This window comes from Ochotona curzoniae, unplaced genomic scaffold, assembly GCF_017591425.1.
Source record: "Ochotona curzoniae isolate NIBS_2020 unplaced genomic scaffold, NIBS_Ocur_1.0 contig_1014, whole genome shotgun sequence".
NCBI classification, from domain to species: domain Eukaryota; kingdom Metazoa; phylum Chordata; class Mammalia; order Lagomorpha; family Ochotonidae; genus Ochotona; species Ochotona curzoniae.
The window spans coordinates 45,321,252-45,343,750 of record NW_024464920.1 but is presented as its reverse complement, the minus strand read 5'-3'; the positions used below and the strand labels follow the sequence as shown (position 1 = coordinate 45,343,750).

At 44.5% G+C, this 22,499-nt stretch overlaps 1 protein-coding gene across 10 annotated transcripts in view; it reads left to right on the top strand.

Annotated features, from left to right (window-relative positions):
* RBFOX2 (RNA binding fox-1 homolog 2) overlaps nt 1–22,499 on the top strand; it is a 252,771-nt gene that overhangs the window by 193,939 nt on the left and 36,333 nt on the right. For all 10 annotated transcript variants that reach the window (XM_040985337.1, XM_040985307.1, XM_040985298.1 and 7 more), the window contains one exon: nt 1,881–2,105. In XM_040985337.1, coding sequence (XP_040841271.1) covers nt 1,881–2,105 — 225 coding nt within the window. The remainder of the gene's footprint in view (nt 1–1,880; nt 2,106–22,499) is intronic.

Here is a 22,499-nt window from a genome sequence, read left to right as displayed (position 1 = left end):
TCACCCAAATGAGGTCGTTGGGCTCCCGTCTCAGCAGCCTGTCCTGGGTACCCGGGTTCTCTGCCTGCTCTTCAGAATGCAGGCAGGTGGACGCTTTCCCTTCTGGCCACAGATTAGCTCTCCTTTTCCATTTCATACACATGGAATTACAGTGAGGGTTTTTGTCTAGATTCTTCCATTCAACGCAGTTGAAGTTTCGTTCACATTGTTGTAAGTTCCAGGAATCCTTGAGTATTATTTTTCTGAGTACCATTCCATTTTGTACTTCTACCATGATCTTTGTGATTGCAGTAGCCTTACGGTACGCCTTGAAATCAAGCAGTCTTAATTCCTCCAATTTTTGCTCTTTTTCAAAATTGTTTTGGTTATTCTAGTCTGTTGCAATTCTGTATGAATTTTAGTAACAACTTCACGAAAATGCCTGCTGAGATTTTGATTGGGTTTGGAAAGTTTGGGGTGCGTGGCCATCTGAAGAATATGGAGTGTTCTAAACTGTGATCAGATAGTTCTTGATTTCTAACAGTCTTTGTCGATTTGATGGCATGTCACGCAGAGCAGTACATTCTCGTATCAGTGGTTGAGTCATCCTTAGGAAAACAGATGAGCGTGGGAGCCTCAGCACTGGTTTTGTTTGCAACCCTAAGATGAGATTTAGAAAATGCTACTGAAAGTCAGAGGCCTGCAGCTCATGGAGGGCAGAGAATTGGAGTGAGGGGAAATAAAGATTGAGAGTGAGAGAGAAGAGAAATAATTTGTTTCTTGTTTGAGAGAAGAGTGTTCTGGCTAGGAGGAAAGCCAGTGACCCAAGCCCAGGTTTGCTTTGGTCTCTGAGACCAGTTTGGGTGTCTGACTCGCAGTGCGGGAGGAGCTGATCAGTCAGCAGTTTGAAGCCTTTTGACTTCTCTGCCAGTGCTTTCCAGAAAGCCTGCCAGGACTTCGCTGGTTCTCCTGTTTTCATTAAAACTATGCCTTTTCTTTTTATGGAATAAAATGAGGGGCTAAAGATCAGTTATGGACAAGGGAGAGTGGTTAGGGCCTTGTAGACTCTCTAACAGGGCTTCACCCCATATCTCCCTGAACTTGAAGACAGAAGTGAGAGCGTGCTACGGAGCCTTGACCAGGTCCGCATCTTTCCGCTGATTCTGTCTTGCTTGGTATTTCAGGTAGTGTACTGAGTCCCACTTGTGTGGACCGGTGTGTGCTGCGGTGTTGCTAGCCTTGTCATTGGAGCTGACAAACACTTCCAAATTCTGTTTGGAGGATTTTTTTTTTTTTTTTGGTATATTTTTAGTATTTTCATTTAAAGGAACATATTTTAAATCACTAACATAATAGCCAAGATTTAAATAAGCCCCTAGTTTGATATCCAAAGAATAAATTTTAATCAAGAATCCTTTTTTTCTGAACTGGATTCTGTAGAATAGAGGTCCAAGTCTTTATGCTGTCATTGTACTAATCACTGTGAATTATAGTTTTCAGTGAAATTGATTTGGTTTCCATTGGTTTCTTCTTAAGAAAAATCAGTGAAAACTTTAAAAGGTACCTAAAGAATAACTGGTTTAATTAATTTCAACTCTTACAGCAGACATTTAAAATTTGGTTTTAAAAGAGAATATTTTAGTCATTGACGTCAACTTATAGATCTGTTTAGTGAGCACAGTTTGGCGTGTGTGTGTGTGTGTGTGTGTGTGTGTCTACCTACTTACATATATGAATATAAATGTATGTATAACAAGATTTTCCCCAAGCTAGGGGCCTTTTGTGTTATGTTTCACATTGCAGTGGGAGAATATTTGAATAACTCTGTATACTCCTCTTAGAAGTAATTATGTAACCAGGAACTAAAGTCCTTTTTCTCCTCCTCTCTCTGGTTATTTTAGGGTAACCAGGAGCCAACAACAACTCCTGACGCAATGGTTCAGCCTTTTACTACCATCCCGTTTCCACCACCTCCACAGAATGGAATTCCCACAGAATACGGAGTGCCACACACTCAGGACTATGCCGGCCAGACCAGTGAGCATAACCTGACGCTCTATGGCAGCACGCAAGCCCACGGGGAGCAGAGCAGCAACTCGCCCAGTACCCAGAACGGCTCTCTCACGGTAGGTCAACGAGAAGGCAGACAGCAGTAGGTTGGGTGGCTGTCATACTGGAATCTTGACCTTCTGACGAGACTAGAAAACCTTCAAATTAATTTAGTATTTGCCTACTATTACATCACAGTGATGTAATCTCAACTCTGCTGCTAGCATTGTAATTAGAAATAGGGATGTAGAGTTTAAACTTGTGGCCATGACCCAGGAGGTGAGGCAGACAAGGTAGCGAGGAAAGGGCAAACTGCTCTTCCCACCTCCCTCTTGACCTGCAGCCAGAAGCATCTTGGGGTCCCTTCTTTGCCCCTCTGTCCATCTCAGTAGCCTGTCCCGCTGGGTCTCTCCCTGCTCCTGACCGGAATCCAGCACTTGGCTTTGGCACTAAATTCTACCAATCCTGCTCCCCACCTCCCCCACCCCCGCAAAGTGTTGTGTGTTTTGCTGCTTCTTCCTTCTCTGTTCTGTTTCTCTTTCTTTCTCTCTTTTAAGATTTATTTTATTTTTATTGGAAAGGCAGACAAGATTTACAGAGAGAAAGATCTTCATCCACTGGTTCATTCCCCAAATGGCCACAATGGCCAGAGCTGAGCCATCTGAAGGCAGGAGCTTCTTCAGGTGTCCCACTTTGGCACGGGTGAGGGTCCCAAAGCTTTGGGCCCTCCTTCACTGCTTTCCCAGGCCATTTGCAGGGAGCTGAAAGAGAAGTAAAACAGCTGGGTCAGGAACTGGTGCCCATCTGGGATCCTGGCACTTGCAAGGTGAGGCTTTAACCACTGAGCCGTCACGCCAGGCTACTCTGATCAGCTTCTAAATGTTGCACTACTCCAGTTTGCGTGCTGGATCTATTTTTCCTCTTACTGTATGTCTTCCCCTGAATATCATTATAAAGTAGGATCCATTCTTTTCTTGTTTTTCTACGTTGAATCCATTAGCAAACCTTGGCATCTGTGACCAGAAAACATTGCCCTGCTTAAGCCTCCTCTCGGTGTCTTCCGGGTACAGATGGAGCGGCTTGCCTCTTGTGCCATGTTGTAGGTTTTGAATTCCAGTATAGCCTCTCTGTGACCTTGAGCCAATTATTTACTCTACCTTGGCTTGCTGTCAAATAAAGATAATAGTGCCCGCCTCAGGCGACTGCTAGGCAGTGTGGAAGAGTTTATGCAAGTTGTTCACCCTTGTCAGTAGCATCGCTGCCCAGACCTCATCACGTGTTTCCTGGGTCACTGCCTTCCAACTCATCCACCCTTCACAAAGCAGGCAAGATGGATCTGTTTTTAATACAAGCCATGCTGTTTTCCTGCTCAATTCTTATAGTCCCTAACTCAAAATAAAATTCAAACTCGGTTTCTAGATGTGTAAGCCCTAGCCACAGCACACGTGCTTGACTTTAGTGGGACAGCAGGAAGAATGTTACAAGTAAGACATATCACCAATTAATGATAAGCATATATCACGTACATATCAGGTTACAGAAAATTATGTTGTCTGGGGAATTGTGTAAGTCCAAAGATAAAAGTACTCTGTTCTCTGCATAGAAGGACCTAGCTGTAGTTATATATTTTTTCTCATTTTTCTGGATCAGATTATCAGCCTATAAGCCTCTTGGTATAATTTATTACAAAGAGCCGTATGGTGGGAGCTCTTTTGCATAAGGATGGATTGGATTTGCATATACTTTCCATTTCCTTTTATTAAATTTTGAACCACCAAGAAACCCCTTCTTTCCTTGAAAACATCTTTTTGATGTTAATTTTGTATGTAAGTACATTTTATAGTTCAGAAACAGTGAACTGCAGTAGATAATTTATTTGAAGAGTGTAAGCATGACAGGTAACAAATGAGGCTTGTTGTACCATTTGTCCTAAGATCAGAAATACATATGTGAATATATTGGCTGCACTTGCAAATAACTTCAGATGATAATGAATTTACAGGCCTGCCAGATCAGTTGCTTCAACCAAAAGAGTAGGAAAGAACATACACTGGAGACTTTTTTGAATTTTTAAATTTATTTAAGAGCCACATAGAGAGCCTGACGTAGGAGCCTAGTGGCTAAAGTCATATGGGTACCAGTACCAGTTCATGTGTCCCAGCAGCTCCACTTCCCATCCAGCTCCCTGCTTGTAGCCTGGGAAAGCAGTCAAGGCCGGCCCAAAGCCTTGGGACCCTATCCTGCGTGAGAGACTTGGAGGAAGCTCCTGACTCCTGGCTTCAGATCGGATCAGCTCTAATCGTTGTGGCCACTTAGGGAGTGAACTAGCGGATGGAAGATCTTCGTATCTCTCCTTCTCTCTGTGTATCTGCCTATCCAATAAAAATCAACAATTTTTTTAAGAGTCACATACAGAGCATGATAAGCCCCATCCACTGCTCACTCCCTACATGCCAGCAGTGACCAGGACCACACCCAGCAGTCAGGAACTCAATGCAGGTCTCCCACGTGGGTGGCAGGAACCCAGTTACTTGAGCCATCACCTGCTGCCCGCCTGCCAAGGTCTACACTGGCAGGCGGCTCCAGTCAGGAGCTGGTGTCCAGAACTGGGCACCCTGAAGGCAGGGGGAGTCGGGGGACACGGGCATCTTAACTGCTAGGCTAAACACCTGCTTCTTTGTTCAAGCTGTTTAATGACTGAGTCTCTTTATGTGTTAGTTAATAGTCTTTCTGTTTCCTGCTTTTGTCTTGCTATTTTCTATTGCTTGTCAGTTTGGGTAATTTTTGTCTTTCTAGACATGTTATCTCATCGAAATTGACAGTTTTATTGGTGTAAGGGATTCATGATTATCTCATTCTTTTCTGTAGGGTCTGTAGGACATACTCTGCTTTCATTCTTTTCCTTTTTTAAAAGAATGGGAAATGAAGCAGCAGGTATAAAATCAGTCTTTCTCACTTTCTCATTCTCTCTCAGTCACTCTCTTTACCTTTCAAATAGATGAAAATGAATAAATAAACTGGAAAAATCAAGACACTAATTTTTTGCTTGTCTACTCCTCCATCCTTAGCAACCCATGACAACCACTGATCGTTCTACTCTCTTCATAGTCTTGCCTTTTCTAGAATGTCATATAGCTAAAATCACACAGTATATAGCTTTTCTGATTGGCTTCTTTCAGTTACTAATATGCATTTAAGTTTCCTCCCTGTCTCTCAGGGCTTCCCGATTCATTAACCTTTGTGGCCTAATATTCCATTCTGCATGTACTACAGTTATACATTCCCTTACCAGAGGACATCTTTCCAGATTTTGACAGTCATGAATAAAGCTGCCAGAAGCACTCATGCATAGGGATTTTTGTAGACATAAATTTTCAACTCCTTTGATTAAATACAGAGTGTCTGATGGCTGGATTATTTGGTAGGAGTGTGTTTTACATTTGTAAGAAATGCTGCACTACCTTCCAAAGTGGCTGCACCATTTTGCACTGACAGCAAGGAACAAGCTCCAATTGCTTAGTAGTGTTTGGTGAGATATGGTCCTGCTGACAGTCATGTAGTGGTACCTCCTAGATATTGCACCTTGCATTTCCCTTGTTGCGTGTGACATGGAACATCTTTTCATAGACTTATTTGCTATATGTCTCATTCGTATTGAGGAATCTGTAACGGGCTTTCGCCCATCTTTTAATTAATTTATTTTTAAATTGAATATAGAGGCCTTTGTATATTTTGAATAGTAAATTTTTTTAAAGATTTATTTATTTTTATTGGAAAGGTAGATTAAAAAAAAGAGAGAGAGAGAGAAATATCTTCCATCCATTGGTTCATTCCCCCAAGTGGCCATAACAGCAGGAGCTGAGCCGATCAGAAAGCACGAGCCAGGAGCTTCTTCCTGGTCTCCCTTGCAGATGCAAGGTCCCAAGGCTTTGGAAAGCAGGCTTTCGACTGCTTTCCCAGGCCACAAGCAGGAAGCTGGATGGAAAGTGGAGCAGCCAAGACACGAATCGATGCCCATATGGGATTCTGATGTATGCAGGGCAAGGACTTTGGCCACTGAGCCATCATACTGAACCCTAGATATTAAATCTTGTTTTTTAGTAAGGGAACCTGTTTGAGTCTTGGCTAATCCACTTGCTTTTTTCTTTTTCTTTTTAATTTTTTTTTATTAGTAAGTCAGATATACAGAAAGGAGGAGACAGAGAGGAAGATCTTCCCATCAATGGGCATTGATGGAAGTGGAGATGGTTGGGTTGAACTGGGCTTCAATGCCCATTGATATGCATAAGAGCTGAATAGGATGTGGGACAGACTGGACTAGTCTGCTGTACATACTGACAAGCGCAGGAACCAGGGCAGGGGGCGGGACTGGTGGGGGTTATTGTGGATCACTCCAACTAGGCTGCAGTTCCCATTGGTTTATGTGAGGGCCGAGTGTGTGCCGGGCAGAATCAGACTGGACTGCAACACCCATTGTTTCATGTGGAAGACAGCACTGGAAACAGAACCGACCCAACAATTGCAACTACCAGCTGATCGGGGTGATGGACCGTACCGGATCCTGTACTTGCAAGTACACACAAGAATCTGGCCTGGGATTACCTCAGATAAAGTTTCTTTTGGGATCTCCCCAGTTGAACTACCAAACTCAGAACCCTAACCATGAAGAGAAGTGTAGGTTCCATGGTCTGCCATGGAGAGCAAGTGCCAGAGCCGAGGCTGCTAAGAGGCTCGGATGAAGCAGTAGAGAGCATAACCAGGTGCGCATGGAGGATATGGCAGTCTGTTGGAACCTGCAGCGGATACCTGGCACCACAGAACAAATCAATCAGTTACCCCAGCCATTTGTTGGCAGTGAAAAACTGGAGAACTCTAAGGTGGACTATGTCAATCAGTGCATTCTGCAGTGACCTCGTCGTGCGTGGAATGGCGAGATTGGCAGCAATTCGTAACTGTTGAACTATCAAAACCACTTGGGCAAGACCCTCAGAGCATGCCCCACATCAGGGACCTGACATAGGTGGGAGACTGAATGGGGCTTCTCCCTTTATCTCCCCCTTTACCCCAGATACAGGAAAAAAAAATGTGGAAATAATAGTCTTTCCCACTTTCCTGTAGCCCTTAAACCTTTGTGCCCTAATTAACTATGTAAAGATTGTTAAAAATACAGAAAAATAAGATGAGTTTTTTTATTGGAAAGTTTTTTTATTATGCAGAAAGGAGAAGACGGAAAGGAAAATCTTCTGTCCTTTGATTCACTCCCCAAGTGGTTCCAGTGGCTGGGGCTGCACTGATTCGAAACCAGGAGCCCTGAGCCTCTTCTGATTCTCCCACACAAGTGCAGGGTCCCAATGCTTTGAGCCGTCCTCGGCTGCTTGCTTTCCCAGGCCACAAGCAAGGTAGGAAGCAGGGCCACCAGGATTAGAACCGACATCCATATGGGATCCCAGCAAGTGCACAAGGCGAAGACTTTAGCCACTAGTCTACCGCACTGGGCCCTCTTTAATTAATTAATTTATTTTATTGGGGAGGCAGATTGGATTTACAGGGAGAGAAAGAGAGATCCTCCTTCCACTGGGTCATTCCCCAAATGGCTACAACAGCAGGAGCTGAGCTGATCTAAAGTCAAGAACCAGGATTTTGCTCTGGGACCCCAGTGTGGATGCAGCTCCCCAAGGCTTTGGGCTATCCTCTTCTGCTCTCCCAGGCTGTAAGCAGGGTGCTAATGGGAAGTGGGGCAGCCAGGACACTAACCAGCACCCGTATGGGATCCTGGCACTTGCAAGGTAAGAATTTATCCACTGAGCCCCTGAGCTTGGCTCCTTGGTTTCTTTGTTAAAGAAGTTTACTGCGACGTGCAGTGATCTTTATGTCTTCCTGTGAGTCCAGGTTATTATTTAATGACATTTTTTTAGAGCCTCAAATTTTCATTTAGTATTTTTTTGTAGAGCTTGAAACAAATTCTCTGTTTTTGTTGTTCTGTGAATGTGTTTTTTGTGCAGTGTTCATTTTTGAAGGATGGTTGTGTTAGCTGTAGAATTGTTGGTTGACGAGCCCCAGCCCCGATGATTGTAACAAGAAGTCAGCTGTCACACATCCTACTGTTATTCCTGCCACATGGCGATCTTTTTTCTTGCTATTTTCAAGGTTATGTCCTTGAGCAGTTTCACTGTGATGTGCCAATGTTGATCTTCCTATTTTTTTACACCTGGAGTCTTTGAGATTTTTCCATGTATAATTCATGTTTCTTTCTATCCCTTTTGAAAGTTGAGTATGGGGGCCAACCTGGAAGCAAAACAGGCAAATCCTCTTTCTAAAACACTAGCATCCCATATGGACACCAGTTTGTTTCCTGGCTGCTCCACTTCTGGTGCAGCTTCTTGCTTCTGGCCTGGGAGAGCAGCAAAGGATGGCTCAGTGCTTGTGCCCTGCACCCTGTGGAAGACCAGGGAGAGTTCCTGGTTCCTGGCTTCGGACTCGCCTACCTCTGGCCTTTCTGGGAAGTTGGGAAGTGAACCAGCAGATGGAAGGTTCTCTCTGTATCCTCTCTGAAATTATGCCTTTCCAATAAAAATAAACACATCTTTTTTAAAAAATTGAGTCTGATAGAAATAGAATCTGCAGTTCAGTTCCTTTTTCTTCAGGCATTTTTTCTCTCTTCTTTGTATTAGATAATATCTGTTGCTATCTCTTTGTAATTCACTTATTCTTTGTTTTGCCAAGCCACATTTGCTGATCCCACCTTGTGTTTCATTTTCCTTATTGTGCTTTCCAGTTCTGCATTTTTTTTTTTACCTAGAACTTTTGTCTGTCAGCTGAGATTTCTTGTCATCTTTTTTCCTGTGATTTTTTTGTATGTCTCTTATTTGTTGTTTTGAAGTCATCACCAAACCCATCATCTGGATCTGAATCTATTTCTAATTACTGCTTATTTTCCTTGAATCTGGGTCACATGTCCCTCTTTCTTCACATGTCTAGCATTTTCGTGAAAGTTGGATAGTTTTGCAAAGTATTGTCAAGGCTCTAGGGTATTACTTGTTTTTCTGAAGTGAGTGTTTCAAATAACTGGTTGTCCTTAAGCTTATTGAATCTCTCCCACAGTGCATGGCCACTGCTGTTCTGCCTGGTGGGGGTGTGGGCACAGGGCTTGGCGGAGAAGGATGTGGGATACAGCACCTTGAGGTTACAGTGGGTTGGTGGGAATGAAGTCACAGTAGACTGACGGACAACAAAACTTGAACCTAAAGGGCATGCAAGTCTTAAGGAGGCTGACCCAGGGGAGGCAGATGTTAAAAATAGCACCGAGTCCAAAATGGTGGTTACCTTCAGGACCAATGTTCAAGACACTGTTCACAATAACTATCTTTTTTTAAAAAGATTTTTTTTTAAATTGCAAAGTCAGATATACAGAGAGGAGGACAGACAGAGAGGAAGATCTTCCGTCTGATGATTCCCCAAGTGACTGCAACGGCCGGTGTTGGTGTTGTGCCGATCCAATGCCAGGAGCCAAGAGCTTCCTCCAGCTCTCCCACATGCAGGTGCAGGGTCCCAAGGCTTTGGGCTGTCCTTGACTGCTTTCCCAGGCCACAAGCAGGGAGCTGGATGGGAAGTGGGGCTGCTGGGATTAGAATAAGTGCCCAAATGGGATCCTGGCACGTTCAAGGCGAGGCGAGGACCTTAGCGGTTAGGCCACCGCACCTGGCCCCACAAGAACTGTATCTTAAAGATATCATTTTGCCTCCAGGTTTTAATTCCATCATGTCAACTGCAGCTAATAATGCTGACTTGACCCTGTAGCCTTGAAGTGAGAACAAATTAGAAATGCTTTGTAAATTGCTTTTTTAAATATTTCTAATGCTCAGTGCTTTGACCACCTTACATCTTTTAAAATCAGTTGTCTGTGTTTGTGCTGCTTATGGCTATGAACTACAGCTGCATTTTGTTTTATTATTTGTTTTAAAGATTTATTTATTTTTCCTGAAAGGCAGAGTTAAAGAGAGAGGGGAAAGAGAGCGAGAGACAGGGAGATTTTCCAACTGCTGAATCCAGTTGTCATGAAGGCCAGGACTGGGCCTTGGCAAAGCTGGGAACCCCGAACTCCATCCAGTACACTCACATGGGTGGCGGGAGCCAAGGACTGAAGACCATCTTCCACTTCCTTGCTAGGTGCATTAGCAAAAGCTGGATTGAAAATAGAGCAGCTGGGGGCCCAGTACGGTGGCCTAGCAGCTAAAGTCCTCGCCTTGAATGTACCAGGATCCCATATGGGCACACCAGTTCTAATCCCAGCAGCCCCGTTTCCTATCCAGCTCCCTGCTTGTGGCCCGGGAAGGCAGTGGAGGACAGCCCAAAGTCTTGGGACCCTGCACTCGTGTAGAAGACCCAGAAGAGACTCCTGGCTCCTGCTCAGCTCCAACCATTGTGGTCACTTGGGGAGTGAACCATTGGATGGAAGAGCTTCCTCTCTGTCTCCTCCTCTCTGTATATCTGACTTTCCAATAAAGAACAAACACATCTAGGAGAAAAAGAAAAAAAAGAAAGGAAGGAAGGAAGGAAGGACGGACGGACGGAAGGAAGGAAGGAAGGAAGGAAGGAAGGAAGGAAGGAAGGAAACAGATTATCTATCTCTCAGAGCCTGCATACTTTTCCCTAAAAAGTATGTTTTTTCGTTGCTGGGATAAATGTTGGACTTTTTAAATCATTTATTTATTGTGTTTAGGGAAATAAATTTCCATCTTTTGGGTCACTGAAATGACCACGACAGCCAGGACTGAGCCAGGCAAAAGCTAAGAGCCAGAAACTCTGGGTCATCCATGTAGGTGGTAGGGACCCAAGTGCTTCACCGTTAGCTGCCTCTTTCCCGAGCTCATTAGCAAGAATCTGGATTGGAAGCAAAGGAGCCAGGATTCAAACTGATGTCCTGATATGGGATGCTGGCATTGTAAGTGGCAGCTATACCTGCTGCTCCACGGTGCCAACCCCTGACTTGTACTTGTTATAATTACGGTGTTGTGTTAAATCTTAGGTACTCCTAAAACTATGAAAAGCAGCCTTCTGCCCTCAGTGAACCTAAACACAGGTGATGCTTAGAGGGAGAAAAGATGGTGAGGCGAGTGCATTACAAGGTGACGTTAGTGGGGAGAGCTGCACCAGAGCCTCCTGCCACATGGAGGGCCTGAGGGTCGGGGCCAAGCTCTACTGCAGTGGGTTCCCCAGTGCAGTCCACAGAGCCCTGGCAGAGGTGCCACTAGCTCACACTGTCCTCCTGACAGTCATTATGACAGACAGGCATATGACTAATGGCATCATACGCACTGGCTTTTGTAATCAGTACAAAAACATTGGTGGGTAAAATGAACAGGGAATGAATTATTTTCTGTGTTGTGTGAATCAAGGCAGCAGCCCCAGGCTTTGCTGCTAGCAGTGTTTAGAATTCTTGACTGTCTCGAGATCACAGCAAACAAAACCACACAAAAGCAGGTTCCCTCAAGAATGTCCTTGGTAAACGGTTTTCTGTTTAGCAACTCCCTGCCATGGAGTGTAGTCTTTCTCGTGCTCTGGGTGGTGAAGTTAAAGTGTCTCCAAAGCATGTGTCGTGTGCCCAAGCACCCTCCGTGCCTCTGTGTGGCCGAGCTGCTGTGCATGGAGTACCGTTTTCTCCTCTCTCTGTGGAGTGCCGTTTTTTCTTAGGAGACCAACTGATGGACTAACTATGAAATGTGGGTCTGCCATCACCTTAAGAGGAAAACAAAACAAACAAAAAAAAGCTGCTGGTGTTTGTTTCCATTGATAAAAATCAGCTTTCATGTAAAAATGAGTGTGTTGAAAGACATGTTCACCACCACGATAGCTTCTTGAGACTGAAGGTTTCTCTGATAACATTAGTAATTAATAGTAGTGGGAAATGTGATGGCAGGGAGTAGGTCTTGGATAAGGAAACGTACCTATTACTGGGAATCACTTTCTTATTTAGCAAGCCAGTGTTCTACAATTGACTAGTCAATAATGTTACAAAAAATGTTGGTGTAAAAGTGCATGACTGCCTGGATTTTTCTGTAACAAAGAAGGAAATGGTCATTGATACGTATGCACACATGCATGTGTAGATGTCATCATGTTGTGAGTGTGGCATGTTGAATTGGACTAGACTGAATTGTGTAGTGCCTGGAACACCTGGCTCCTGAATAGGGCATTGTATTCTGCAGACAGTGAGGGCTCGTTGATGCATTGAACAGATGAGGTCAAAGTGGGCATGTAAGCAATAGTGGAGTGACTCACCCTGCTGTGTTCCTTGGCCATAGATTTGACAGCTCACCCACTTCCGAGTGGAGGCCATCATCCTGGCGTGGGTGCCTTGCCACACCCCCTTCCTGTGGAGCTGAAGGCAGTGTGCTTTCTGCTCCTCTCACCTGAGATCCCCACTGCTGCCTTTAATCTGATAATACCCAAAAGGGCCTCACACCAATTATTTTTTTTTAAGATTTTATTTATTTATTTATTTATTTATTTATTTATTTATTTATTTATTTATTGGAAAGGCGGATATACAGAGAAGAGAGACAGAGAGGAAGATCTTTTGTCCGATGATTCACTCCCCAAGTGAGCGCAACGGCCGATGCTATGTTAATCCGAAGCCAGGAGCCTCTTCCGGGTCTCCCGCGCGGGTGTAGGGTCCCAAAGCTTTGGGCCGTTCTTGACTGCTTTCCCGGGCCACAGGCAGGAAGCTGGATGGGACGTGGAGCTGCCGGGATTAGAACCAGTGCCCATATGGGATCCCAGGCGTGCAAGGCGAGGACCTTAACCACTGTGCCAGTACACCGGGCCCACCAATGATTCTTGAAATGGAGCCAGCAAGTTAGGAAGAGTGGTCCATTTGCCCCATGGGAACAGTGGGAGCCCAGTGTGTTCCTTGTATTCCGTTGTATGTTTGGGGCCTTCCTTGCTTCACCCTACAGCATAGGTGTCCTATCATGTTCTGTTTCCAGACTAGTATTAGAGATCTTGAACAAAAAACGAATTCATCTGTCCATCTTACTTTTCCAGGAGAAGCTGTTGTTTTCATCCCAGAGTAATAAAAGGTAGATTACATTAAACCCTCATAAAATAGCCCCACCTTTATCTTTTAATGGGATGACATCCTTTAGCTGGTCTCTTACTGGTGGAATTCTGATGCTGGTGAGTGTAGTGTGGATGGAAACGTGTGAGTTGCCCAAACAAAGCAAAACAAAACAAAAACACTACCACGTGTACAGTTGGAACCAAGCATGGATTTTTAAAGATATTTATTTATTATTTTATTTATTTATTTATTTATTTATTTATAGATTTTATTTTTTGAAGAAAGTGCCAGCAGGGGTGGAGGGGGTGGGTGTCTTTCATCTACTCCATGTCCAAATGACTGCGGTACACAGAATTGAACCATATGACGCCAGGGGTTGGGAGCTCTGCAGTGACAGAGATCCAGTCACTTGGACCAGTGGTGCTTATTTTAAGATTTAATTTTATTTGAAAAAATGTGGGTATTTTTGAATAGAGAAAATTACCCTTTGGATCATGTTAAGACCCCGACCCTTCTAGTACGTTACCCACGTTCCCAGTTGTAGACATGTGTTCCCTAGGCTTTCCGTGCTCCTGGCTGTTTACTTGCTTCTGCCATGCAAGACACTAGATGGGAAAATTGTTACTGCGTGGGCATTCTGGGTAGCAGTGAAGTCGGCACATCCCACGCCTGAGTGCCCAGGTTCAAGAGCTGGCTCCGGTACCACACTCCAGCTTCCTAAAAGCGTGTGCAGACTTCGGGGAAGGAGAGGGCAGCAGTAACGGCCTGAGGGGCTCAGTCCCCAGCTGACCCAGGCAGGCATCAGCCTTGGCTGGGAGATCTGGAGGGTACTTGGGTGTGAGCCAGTGGCTGGGGGATGCTTAGATTCTCTCTGCCTCCCACCCTCCTTGCATGGCTAGGAGTAGTAATGCTGTGCCCCACTGACTCGGCATCACTCTGCCATCTTACCGCAAGGATGATGAAATAATCATCATTAGGAAGGACGTTTCTTTAGCCCGTCTAAAAGAATTGTACATTTTCCATAGATTTTTTTTTTTTTAAAGATTTATTTTTATTATTTTTTATTGGAAAGGCGGATATACAGAGAGGAGAGACAGAGAGGAAGATCTTCCGTCCGATGATTCACTCCCCAAGTGAGCCGCAACGGGCCGATACTATGCCGATCCGAAGCCAGGAGCCTCTTCCGGGTCTCCCACGCGGGTGCAGGTTCCCAAAGCTTTGGGCCGTCCTCGACTGCTTTCCCAGGCCACAGGCAGGGAGCTGGAAGGGAAGCGGGGCTGCCGGGATTAGAACCGGCGCCCATATGGGATCCCGGGCGTGCAAGGCGAGGACTTAACCACTTGCGCCACCGCGCCGGGCCCTCCATAGATATTTTATACTGCCTTTTGAAGTCTGTGAACTCTGATTAGAATCACTGAAGTTTAAAGTGAGGAAGGACTTGGAAATCTTCTGCCTTCCCGTTCCAGGTGAAGCTGGCACTGCTCAGTGACCTAAGCAAGGGTACAGCTCGTTACTTACAGAGTTTAGTCTCAGGATATCTCTCGCAGTCTACTGTGTACTGCTTCTCCGTGCAAATAATAAAATAATAAAATACCTCCATGGAGGCATCAGTTAGCTTGCGTTTACTCTGCACCTTCAGGCCAGAGTCTCAAGTCAAACCCAGTGACAGATGTCTTGCACTGTAAAATGTATGTTCAAATGATAAAGATTTCATTCAGTTAGAACAGTACTCCCCTTGATTCGTGAGAAGCACTTTCCTCCACCCCCACTGAGTGCCTGCAACTCAGTTCCCTCCACACACAGGCCTGTGATAACGGTTAGGTTGTGATTAAGGTGCAGGAGTAGTGAGGTGGACAACTATAGGAATAGACTGTAACAAATTAGGTGAATGTGGTCTCTGAACGCAGATGGTTTTCAGGGTACCTGGGCTGTTCACCCTGTGCTGTGCCCAGCTTTGGCATGTGCTCTGTAGCATTGCTGTGTCTGTACGCCCGCGTACTGCGCACCGCTGCTGCCCACGTGCGCTCGTTGGAGGTTGTGTAGAGCATCGTCTTCAGCAGAGCCCAGGCGCGGCACACTGGAAGGGCAGCCTTCGCTCTGTCCTTTCTCTGTAGTTGGCAATGAGCAGTGGCTTCCTCGGCAGACCTAGCCTCACCAACTGTCTTGTTACTGATTCCAAACCTGAGCTTGAGTCTGCACAGCACCCTTACTTGGGGTACAGAGCCTGGGACTGCTTGTTTGGGGCTCCCTTGCACAAGTCATCACATAGGCTTGGTGCTTTCTGGTGGAGCGGAGGGCTGCCAGTCAGAACACGTCTTCTGTCTGTGTCTGCCACCCACAGACTGGATGCCCTTTCTGTCATTACTGAGCACTGAGCACACTGTGCCTGTAATTTGGCATTTTGACGTAGCAAAACTAACTCAAATGTCTTCTTTTCAGTTTCTCAGGTAGATTTGTTCCTAGCAAGGATCTTAGCAACTTGGGCTTGCTCCTGTGTTTTCCTCAGTAAGGTGAACACTTAATTTTTCACATAAAAGAAGCACCAAGGCTTTTCTTTGCTGACCTGAACTGCCACTGTGTGCGTGCCTCAGGGATTTTGTTAAAAACCGTAAGGATGGGTCCAGCAAGGTGGCTTAGCAGCTAAAGTCCTCATCTTGCACAACCCTAGATCTCATATGGATGTCAGTTTGTATCCCGGCAGCTCCACTTCCCATTCAGCTCCCTGTTTGTAGCCTGGGAAAGCAGTCGAGGACAGCCTGAAGCCTTGGGGCCCTGCACCCGTGTGGGAGACCCAGAGGAAGATCCTGGCTCCTGGCTTCAGATTGGCACAGCTGCAGCCATTGTCTCTTGGGAAATGAATCATTGGACGGACAATCTTTCTGTCTCTTCTCTGACTTTTCAATAAAAATAAATAAATCTTTTTAAAAAGAAGAACTGTAAGGATTATTTGAACACACGCCTGCAGTAGTCTGAGTGACAGGGCACAGATCATGTGCACTGCGGGGATACCTTAGACAAAAGGGGGGATACACAGTCCACGAGGGTGGGATATGACCTGAGATCTCATGTCATTCCTAGCACTGTGTGTTTTTAAATGTGAATTATTTCCAGAATTTTTCATTTAGTATCATTGGATTACCATTAGCCACTGACTATCAGCTGAGCTCCTGTGTAAATCTCACCATGAGGATTATACATAATGTTAAATAATTCCTACCCCAAGTGATGCTCTTGTTGTGTCCATCAATGTGATAGTGGGTATCGGCTGTTGGTATATGATCGTATTTCATATATAAATGATGCCTTTGGTGATTCGTTGTCATACGTCAATCCACTAAGAAAATAGAACTATATTTTTTAGAGGACTTGAATTTTCATTTTTTGAAAATATGTTAGCTTACATCTAAATGCTTAATGAAGATTAGATTTTTGGAGTTCAGTTTGTCAGCAGTATTCAGATGTGTAAAAGAAATGCTTAAGTATGTTTAAAATAAATAAAAATAATTTAAGTAGGGAGTGCTAAATAAATGTGAATTCACTTTTTATATTTAAAATAAGCTATGGTGATGTGAGATAAAATAATTCTACATCAAGTACCATGAAGTATGTTGATATTCAATAAAGAAGCATGTGTGGCCAAAATGAAAGTTTTTTTTTTTTTAATCTGAAAGGCCGATTTACAGAGAGAAGGAGAGACAGAGAGCTGTGGCTGGAACTAAGCTGATCTGAAACCAGGAGCTTCTTCCGGGACTCCCATGTGGGCACAGGGTCCCAAGGCTTTAGGCCATCCTCTGCTGCCTTCTCAGGTGACAAGCAGGGAGCTGGATGGGAGTGGAGCAGCCAGAACACAAACTTGTGCCCATATGGGATCCCAGAATGTGCAAGGGGAAGATTTAGCTGCTGAGCCATTGAACCATTGAACCAGGCCTGGAAACATGTTTATTAACTTACCACATGATTACTGTTTGAGCAGGAATATGTGTAATACAATTCATCAAGTTTTATTTGATTTACCCATATATATATATATATATTTAAATACCTTAAGTGTGAACAAATTTAGTTGATGCACCAACATGAATTATAGGGATTTTTTTAAGGCAGTACAGAATGGCATAATGAGAAGTATCCAGACTGACATCCAAAAATCAATCCTGTAAGAGAAAATCAAATTTCTCAAAGAACCATTTTTATAGCACAGTATTGTTAAGGAATCTCAGTCCTGGAAGTCAGATTGAATTAGTTCAGGTCTGCCTTCCCTGCGCAAAATATGCAGCTCGTTTTCCTCATCTGAAAGTGGCAGTGACTCATCCCTCAAAGGGTTGTCTTTAGGATTAAATAAGAAAATGACAAAATGTGTTTCCTGAAATGTAACAATGCTCTAGGACTGTTAGCTGCAATACTATAGTAGTCTTTTGTTTTATTCTGTTTCTATAATGGGAGAACTCAGGCTTCTTTGTAAAGAAATGAGGTTGGGGTGGTTGCTTTTTAATTTCTTTAAAGGATTTATTGTTTTGGGGCTGGTGCTGTGATGTTACAGCTTAAGCCACTGCCAGCATTGCTGACATCTCATATGGGTACCGGTGTAAGTCTCATCCCTGCTCCTATCCAGCTCCCTGCTGATGTGTCTGGAAGAGCAGAGGAGGATGGCCGAGTGCCTGGGCTCCTGCCTTTGCATGGAAGATCCTGAGGAAGCTCCTGGCTTCTGGCTTCCACCTAGCCCAACTCTGGCTGTTGAGGCCATTTGAGGAGTGAACCCACAGTCTCTCCCTCTCGTTTTCTCTCTGTTAACTCTGCCTTTCAAATGGATAATAAATAAATCTTTTTCAAAAGTTTTACTGGTTTATTTATTCAAAAGTAAGAGTGACAGAGGGAGAGGAAAAAATATCTTCCATTCGCTGGTTCACTTCCTAGGTATTCCCAGATGTTCTGACTAAAGCCGAAAATTAGGAAATTCCTGCTGGACCATAGAAGCAGGAACTCGGGTAACAGGCCACACTGTGTTGTCTCCTAGATCTGTCAGTGGGAGGCAGGATCAGGAACAGAGGGGGGACTCAGTCCCAGGCACTCTGATATGAAATGTGGGTGTTCCAAGTGATGACTGACTTCACTGAGCTACAGCACCCTCCCTAAAAAAAGAGGTTTGTTGAGCTCACAGTTTGAGGGTTTGAAAGGCCAAACTTGGATGTCCCCATTGCTTAACATCATGGTAGCAGTGCATGCCAAAGACCACACCGCAGGACACAGAGCCACAGGAGTTGGGGTCTCACAGTTCTGGAGTTGTGCCTCTCAATGCCAACTGGAGGCCATGTTTCCAATACCTGAACCTTTGGCAGCAGGGGAGATTGGGGCATGAGGGGTGTGGAACAAGTCACAGCAACCAGTGTGCAGTTAGTGCGTTTCCGTGAGAGCGTTGAGGCAGTCCGTAACTCCCACTCTTCAGCAGTGCATGTTACCTTCTCACCGTTCTGCTGTTTGTGGTCCATACACCATCAGCACTCACTTCCTAAAGCCTGTTCTGATGAAAACGGTGCATGCTATAGCTTTCTCTGTTGTCACTTAGCCTGCTTCACAAAAATGAGTAAACAAATGACAAAACATGAACCCCATGCTTGAAGAGAATAGTCAATTCTCACTGTCTTGGAAAGTCACTGTTCAGTCCAGTTGTCTCCCAAATTTACTTGACCATGAAACCCATTTTCCCCATTTGCTGCAGATCTTGTCCCCCAGCGCTGCCCAGCCCAGTCCACAGCAGGGCTCTCTGATTCTGAGATGACACAATCTCCTTCAGATGTACTCCAAGCAGTTTCTCTGAGATCTTTCAGTACTTTTCTGCAATATTTAAATACATCACAATCTTCTTTCATTCAAATCTGGGTGATACATAATTGAAGTAGTGTGGTATAAAAGTAATGGCATTTCACTTTTGTGTTAATTTTGAATTCATATGGCTAATAATAATTGGCTAATCTCAGAGCTGTAGGCATTGCATGATCATGCATGTGACAGCTCCACGTTTTAGCAGTTAATAGAAATAACTGCTATCCTGGATCAATCAGAACCATATGCATTGGATTAAATGTGACTTGCTTTGAATATTGGCAATTCCTTCTTAAAACTTTTAATTTTTTGAATGGTTTTAGATTTACAGAAAAGCTACAGAAATAATACACAAGATTTGTTGAATACTGTCACCAGCATCCCCTAATTGCAGCCTCTTAAGGGATTTAGTAGAGTTTTCAGAACCAGATAATATGAAGTATTGGTGAAACATGACCAGGTAAAATACAACCGTTATTTAAATGTCACTAGTTTTCCTAGTCATGTTCTTTCTGTTTGGAACCCAAGACAGAATCCCACTTGCAGTCCGTTGTCATTTTTCTTTATCCCCAGATATTTAAAATACCCTCAAGTTGGGTCTGCAGGAGTTCTAGCCCATAAAGCTGAGAGAGAAGACTGTATTTGTGGGCTTGCTGTGGATGGTAATTGCCTTGCTTCCAAGCTCTTCTGCGTGTTCTGCCTCAGTCTTTCATGGAGGCACTGGAGGGGTTGAGATGAAGGTGGGGTGGTGAAAGCAAGCAGCATTTCCCCAAATATTTCATTTATGTCAGCTTCAAACAAGTGCAGGCTGTGCTGCCCTATTTTGTTGCCTTTGTCAAGTAACCTATGAATAGGGCTGGGAGGGTTGTTTGGCCTAGCAGTTGCAATACCCCGTTCCTGTTTCAAAGAGCCAGGGTTTGACACTGGGCCTGAGTCCTAACCCAGCCTCCTGCCACTGTGGATTCTGGGAGGCAGCAGGCTCCTTCTCAAGTAGTTGGGTCCTTGCCGCCTCCATTGGAGTCCTGGGCTGAGGTCACAGGTTTAGCTGTATGGGAAGTGGAGCAGCTGGGACACAAACTGTTGGCTATATGGGATCCCAACATGCTTGCACGGGGAGGATTAGCCAACTAAGCCATCATATCAGGCCCTCCGAGTTACTTTTGAATACATGCAGAGAAGTTTGTTTACGCTATAGCAAACAGTAAGTTTCAGAAACTATTGTCCTCATTTATACAGTTAGAGACTCATCTTTGAAAGCCTGAGTCAACCCAGAAGAAAGATTTAATACAGTTGTTCAGGGGGCCAGAAAGGAGAAACCCTGGCTGAGTGCAGAACTGGTGAGTACACTGGGCCAATGGAGCCCAGCTGGTACCCCAGCTGCACCGAAGGCTTTTCCTCCAGCAGTGTTTACCTACCCAGGTTCAAGCCTGAAGAAAATCTGTAGCTGGGTTCATTCAGAGTGCTGTTTTGACAGGTCGATTTGTAGGCGGAGATTGACAGGGTCTGCACCTGCATGGGTAGAACACCAAGGTGTGGAAAAGGAGAGTAACTTTGATTGGTTCCAGCGAGATTATATAAGATGGGTGACAGCTTAAGCAAGCAAACTAAAACATCAACAAATGTTCATGAGAGGGGGTACTTGGGATGAGTGTTTAGCCTGGTGCTTACAAGGCCGGTTGGATTGCCCAAATCCTGGGTCAGTGTACCTGGGTTCAAATTCTGGCTTTGTTTGAAATTTCAGCTTCCTGCCAGTAACAACAGGTATTTGAATACCCGCCACCACATAGGAAACCTGGATTGAGTCTGTAGCTCCTGGCTTTGACCTTGACCCAGGCCCACCATTGAAGGCTTTTGATAAAAGACCACTAAATAGGAATGCTATCACTCCCTGTGTCTCTCTGCCTCCCAACTTAATACTTTTTAAAAACTAAATATTTGCTACAAACTAGGAAATTAACCAGTGTGGCACCCAGCCTTTTCAAGGTGCTTCTTCAAGACAGCCAAGAACTCTCAAGAACAACAAACAGCCTCACTTACAAGTGAGCCCTAGTTAGGAGCTGTGCTGCCACTCCATGCACATGTGATAGGACACGTGGAGAACATGTGAGTTACGTAGAAAGCTGGTTTGGAACTTGGAGAATGAGTCTTTCAAGCATTTCTCAGTGACGCACTGTCATCGTGCACATCCGATCTGCTGGTTTTAAAGTTTGATGGTGGGGGCAGGTGTTGTGGTGCAGTGAGTGAAGCCACTGGTTGAGTACCCAGATCCCATAACCGAGTGCTTGGGTTCAAGACCTGCCTCCACTTCAGATCCAGCTTGAGTTCCTGACACCTGTCGTCAGCTTGACCCCACCCTGGCTGTAGCAGGCATTTGGGTGGTAAACTAGTAGGAGATAGACAATCTCTTTCAGTCATTCTGCCTTTCAAATAAGCTTAAAAAAAAAACTTCTAAAGTGTAAAATTTGGCAGTGGAGACAGTTTTCTGTGATCCAGAGTCAAGTGGAAAAGGACTCGACAGAGCGTCGATGGTGTGTGCTGTGACTGCGGCACTGACTGCATGGTGGGGACCCTGATGTTGCTCCAGTAACTTAGTGAGTTTCACCTTTGGGTGGAATTTGTTTTCTTTAGTCTGCATTGTGAGCAGATTGGTGGCTGAAAACCTTACACAGTCTCAGAATGTAGCTTCGTTGCTCATCTGCAAGGCCTGAATGGAGGGAGGTAAAAAGCCGCCATCACTTAGATTGACCCTGGAAAAGCTGGTATTTGTGCAGAGTTTATTGCTGATTATCTTTTATATTTTTTTAACTTCCAGGCTTCTTTTCAAGATGGTTGATCTTATTGCTGAAGGGAAGTGCCTCTGATTCAGTTCCGTTGAACTTTGGGTCCCAGGGAGGGAATCTGGCCTGTGTCACCCAGAGGGAGCTGTTAGGGACCGTTGTCTCTTGGATGAGATAATAAGAGCCAGTTGCACTCCTATTTTGAAAGCAAATTGGTTGGTTTCATTAGCTCAGCAAGCCATTCTGTTTGGCTTGAACTTGATAGGGAATGGTAGAAGCATAAAGATCTTAAACTACCAGCCTAATGCTTCCAAATACACATCTTTTTGCATGCCTAGAATGGCAGGTGTTAGATATTTGTCAGCAATGTTTTTTCAACATAGCAACTTTTTTGAAAATTTAGTGAAAACAAATTAGATAAACATGGTTCTGGGATATTGCAAAAGAGAGTCATAATTGAAAGTGTGTAACGATATTCATTCATTATCTCAGCATGGATATGTAACTCTGCCATTTGTAGGTTGTGTCGTGGCTTTAGTCAGGTTCTTTAAAAGCTTTTCCAACCTGCAGAGTCTCTAAATGCAGGTTTACTCTGGTCTGTGCGAGGATGGGATGCCTGTACAGTTAGCTGGGATCACATAATTAGAATGAAAGCCTGGGCCTTCTCTGAAGAAAGGTGTTGCTTCGGTTCTTGGGAAAATTGCCCGTTGTGTCTAGGCTTCTGCTCTTCATGAGTAAAATTACAGTGATCCTTTGGCAGCCGACTAGTCATAAACTCTAAAACTAATAGAGGACACAAGATCCCCAAGTGCCCC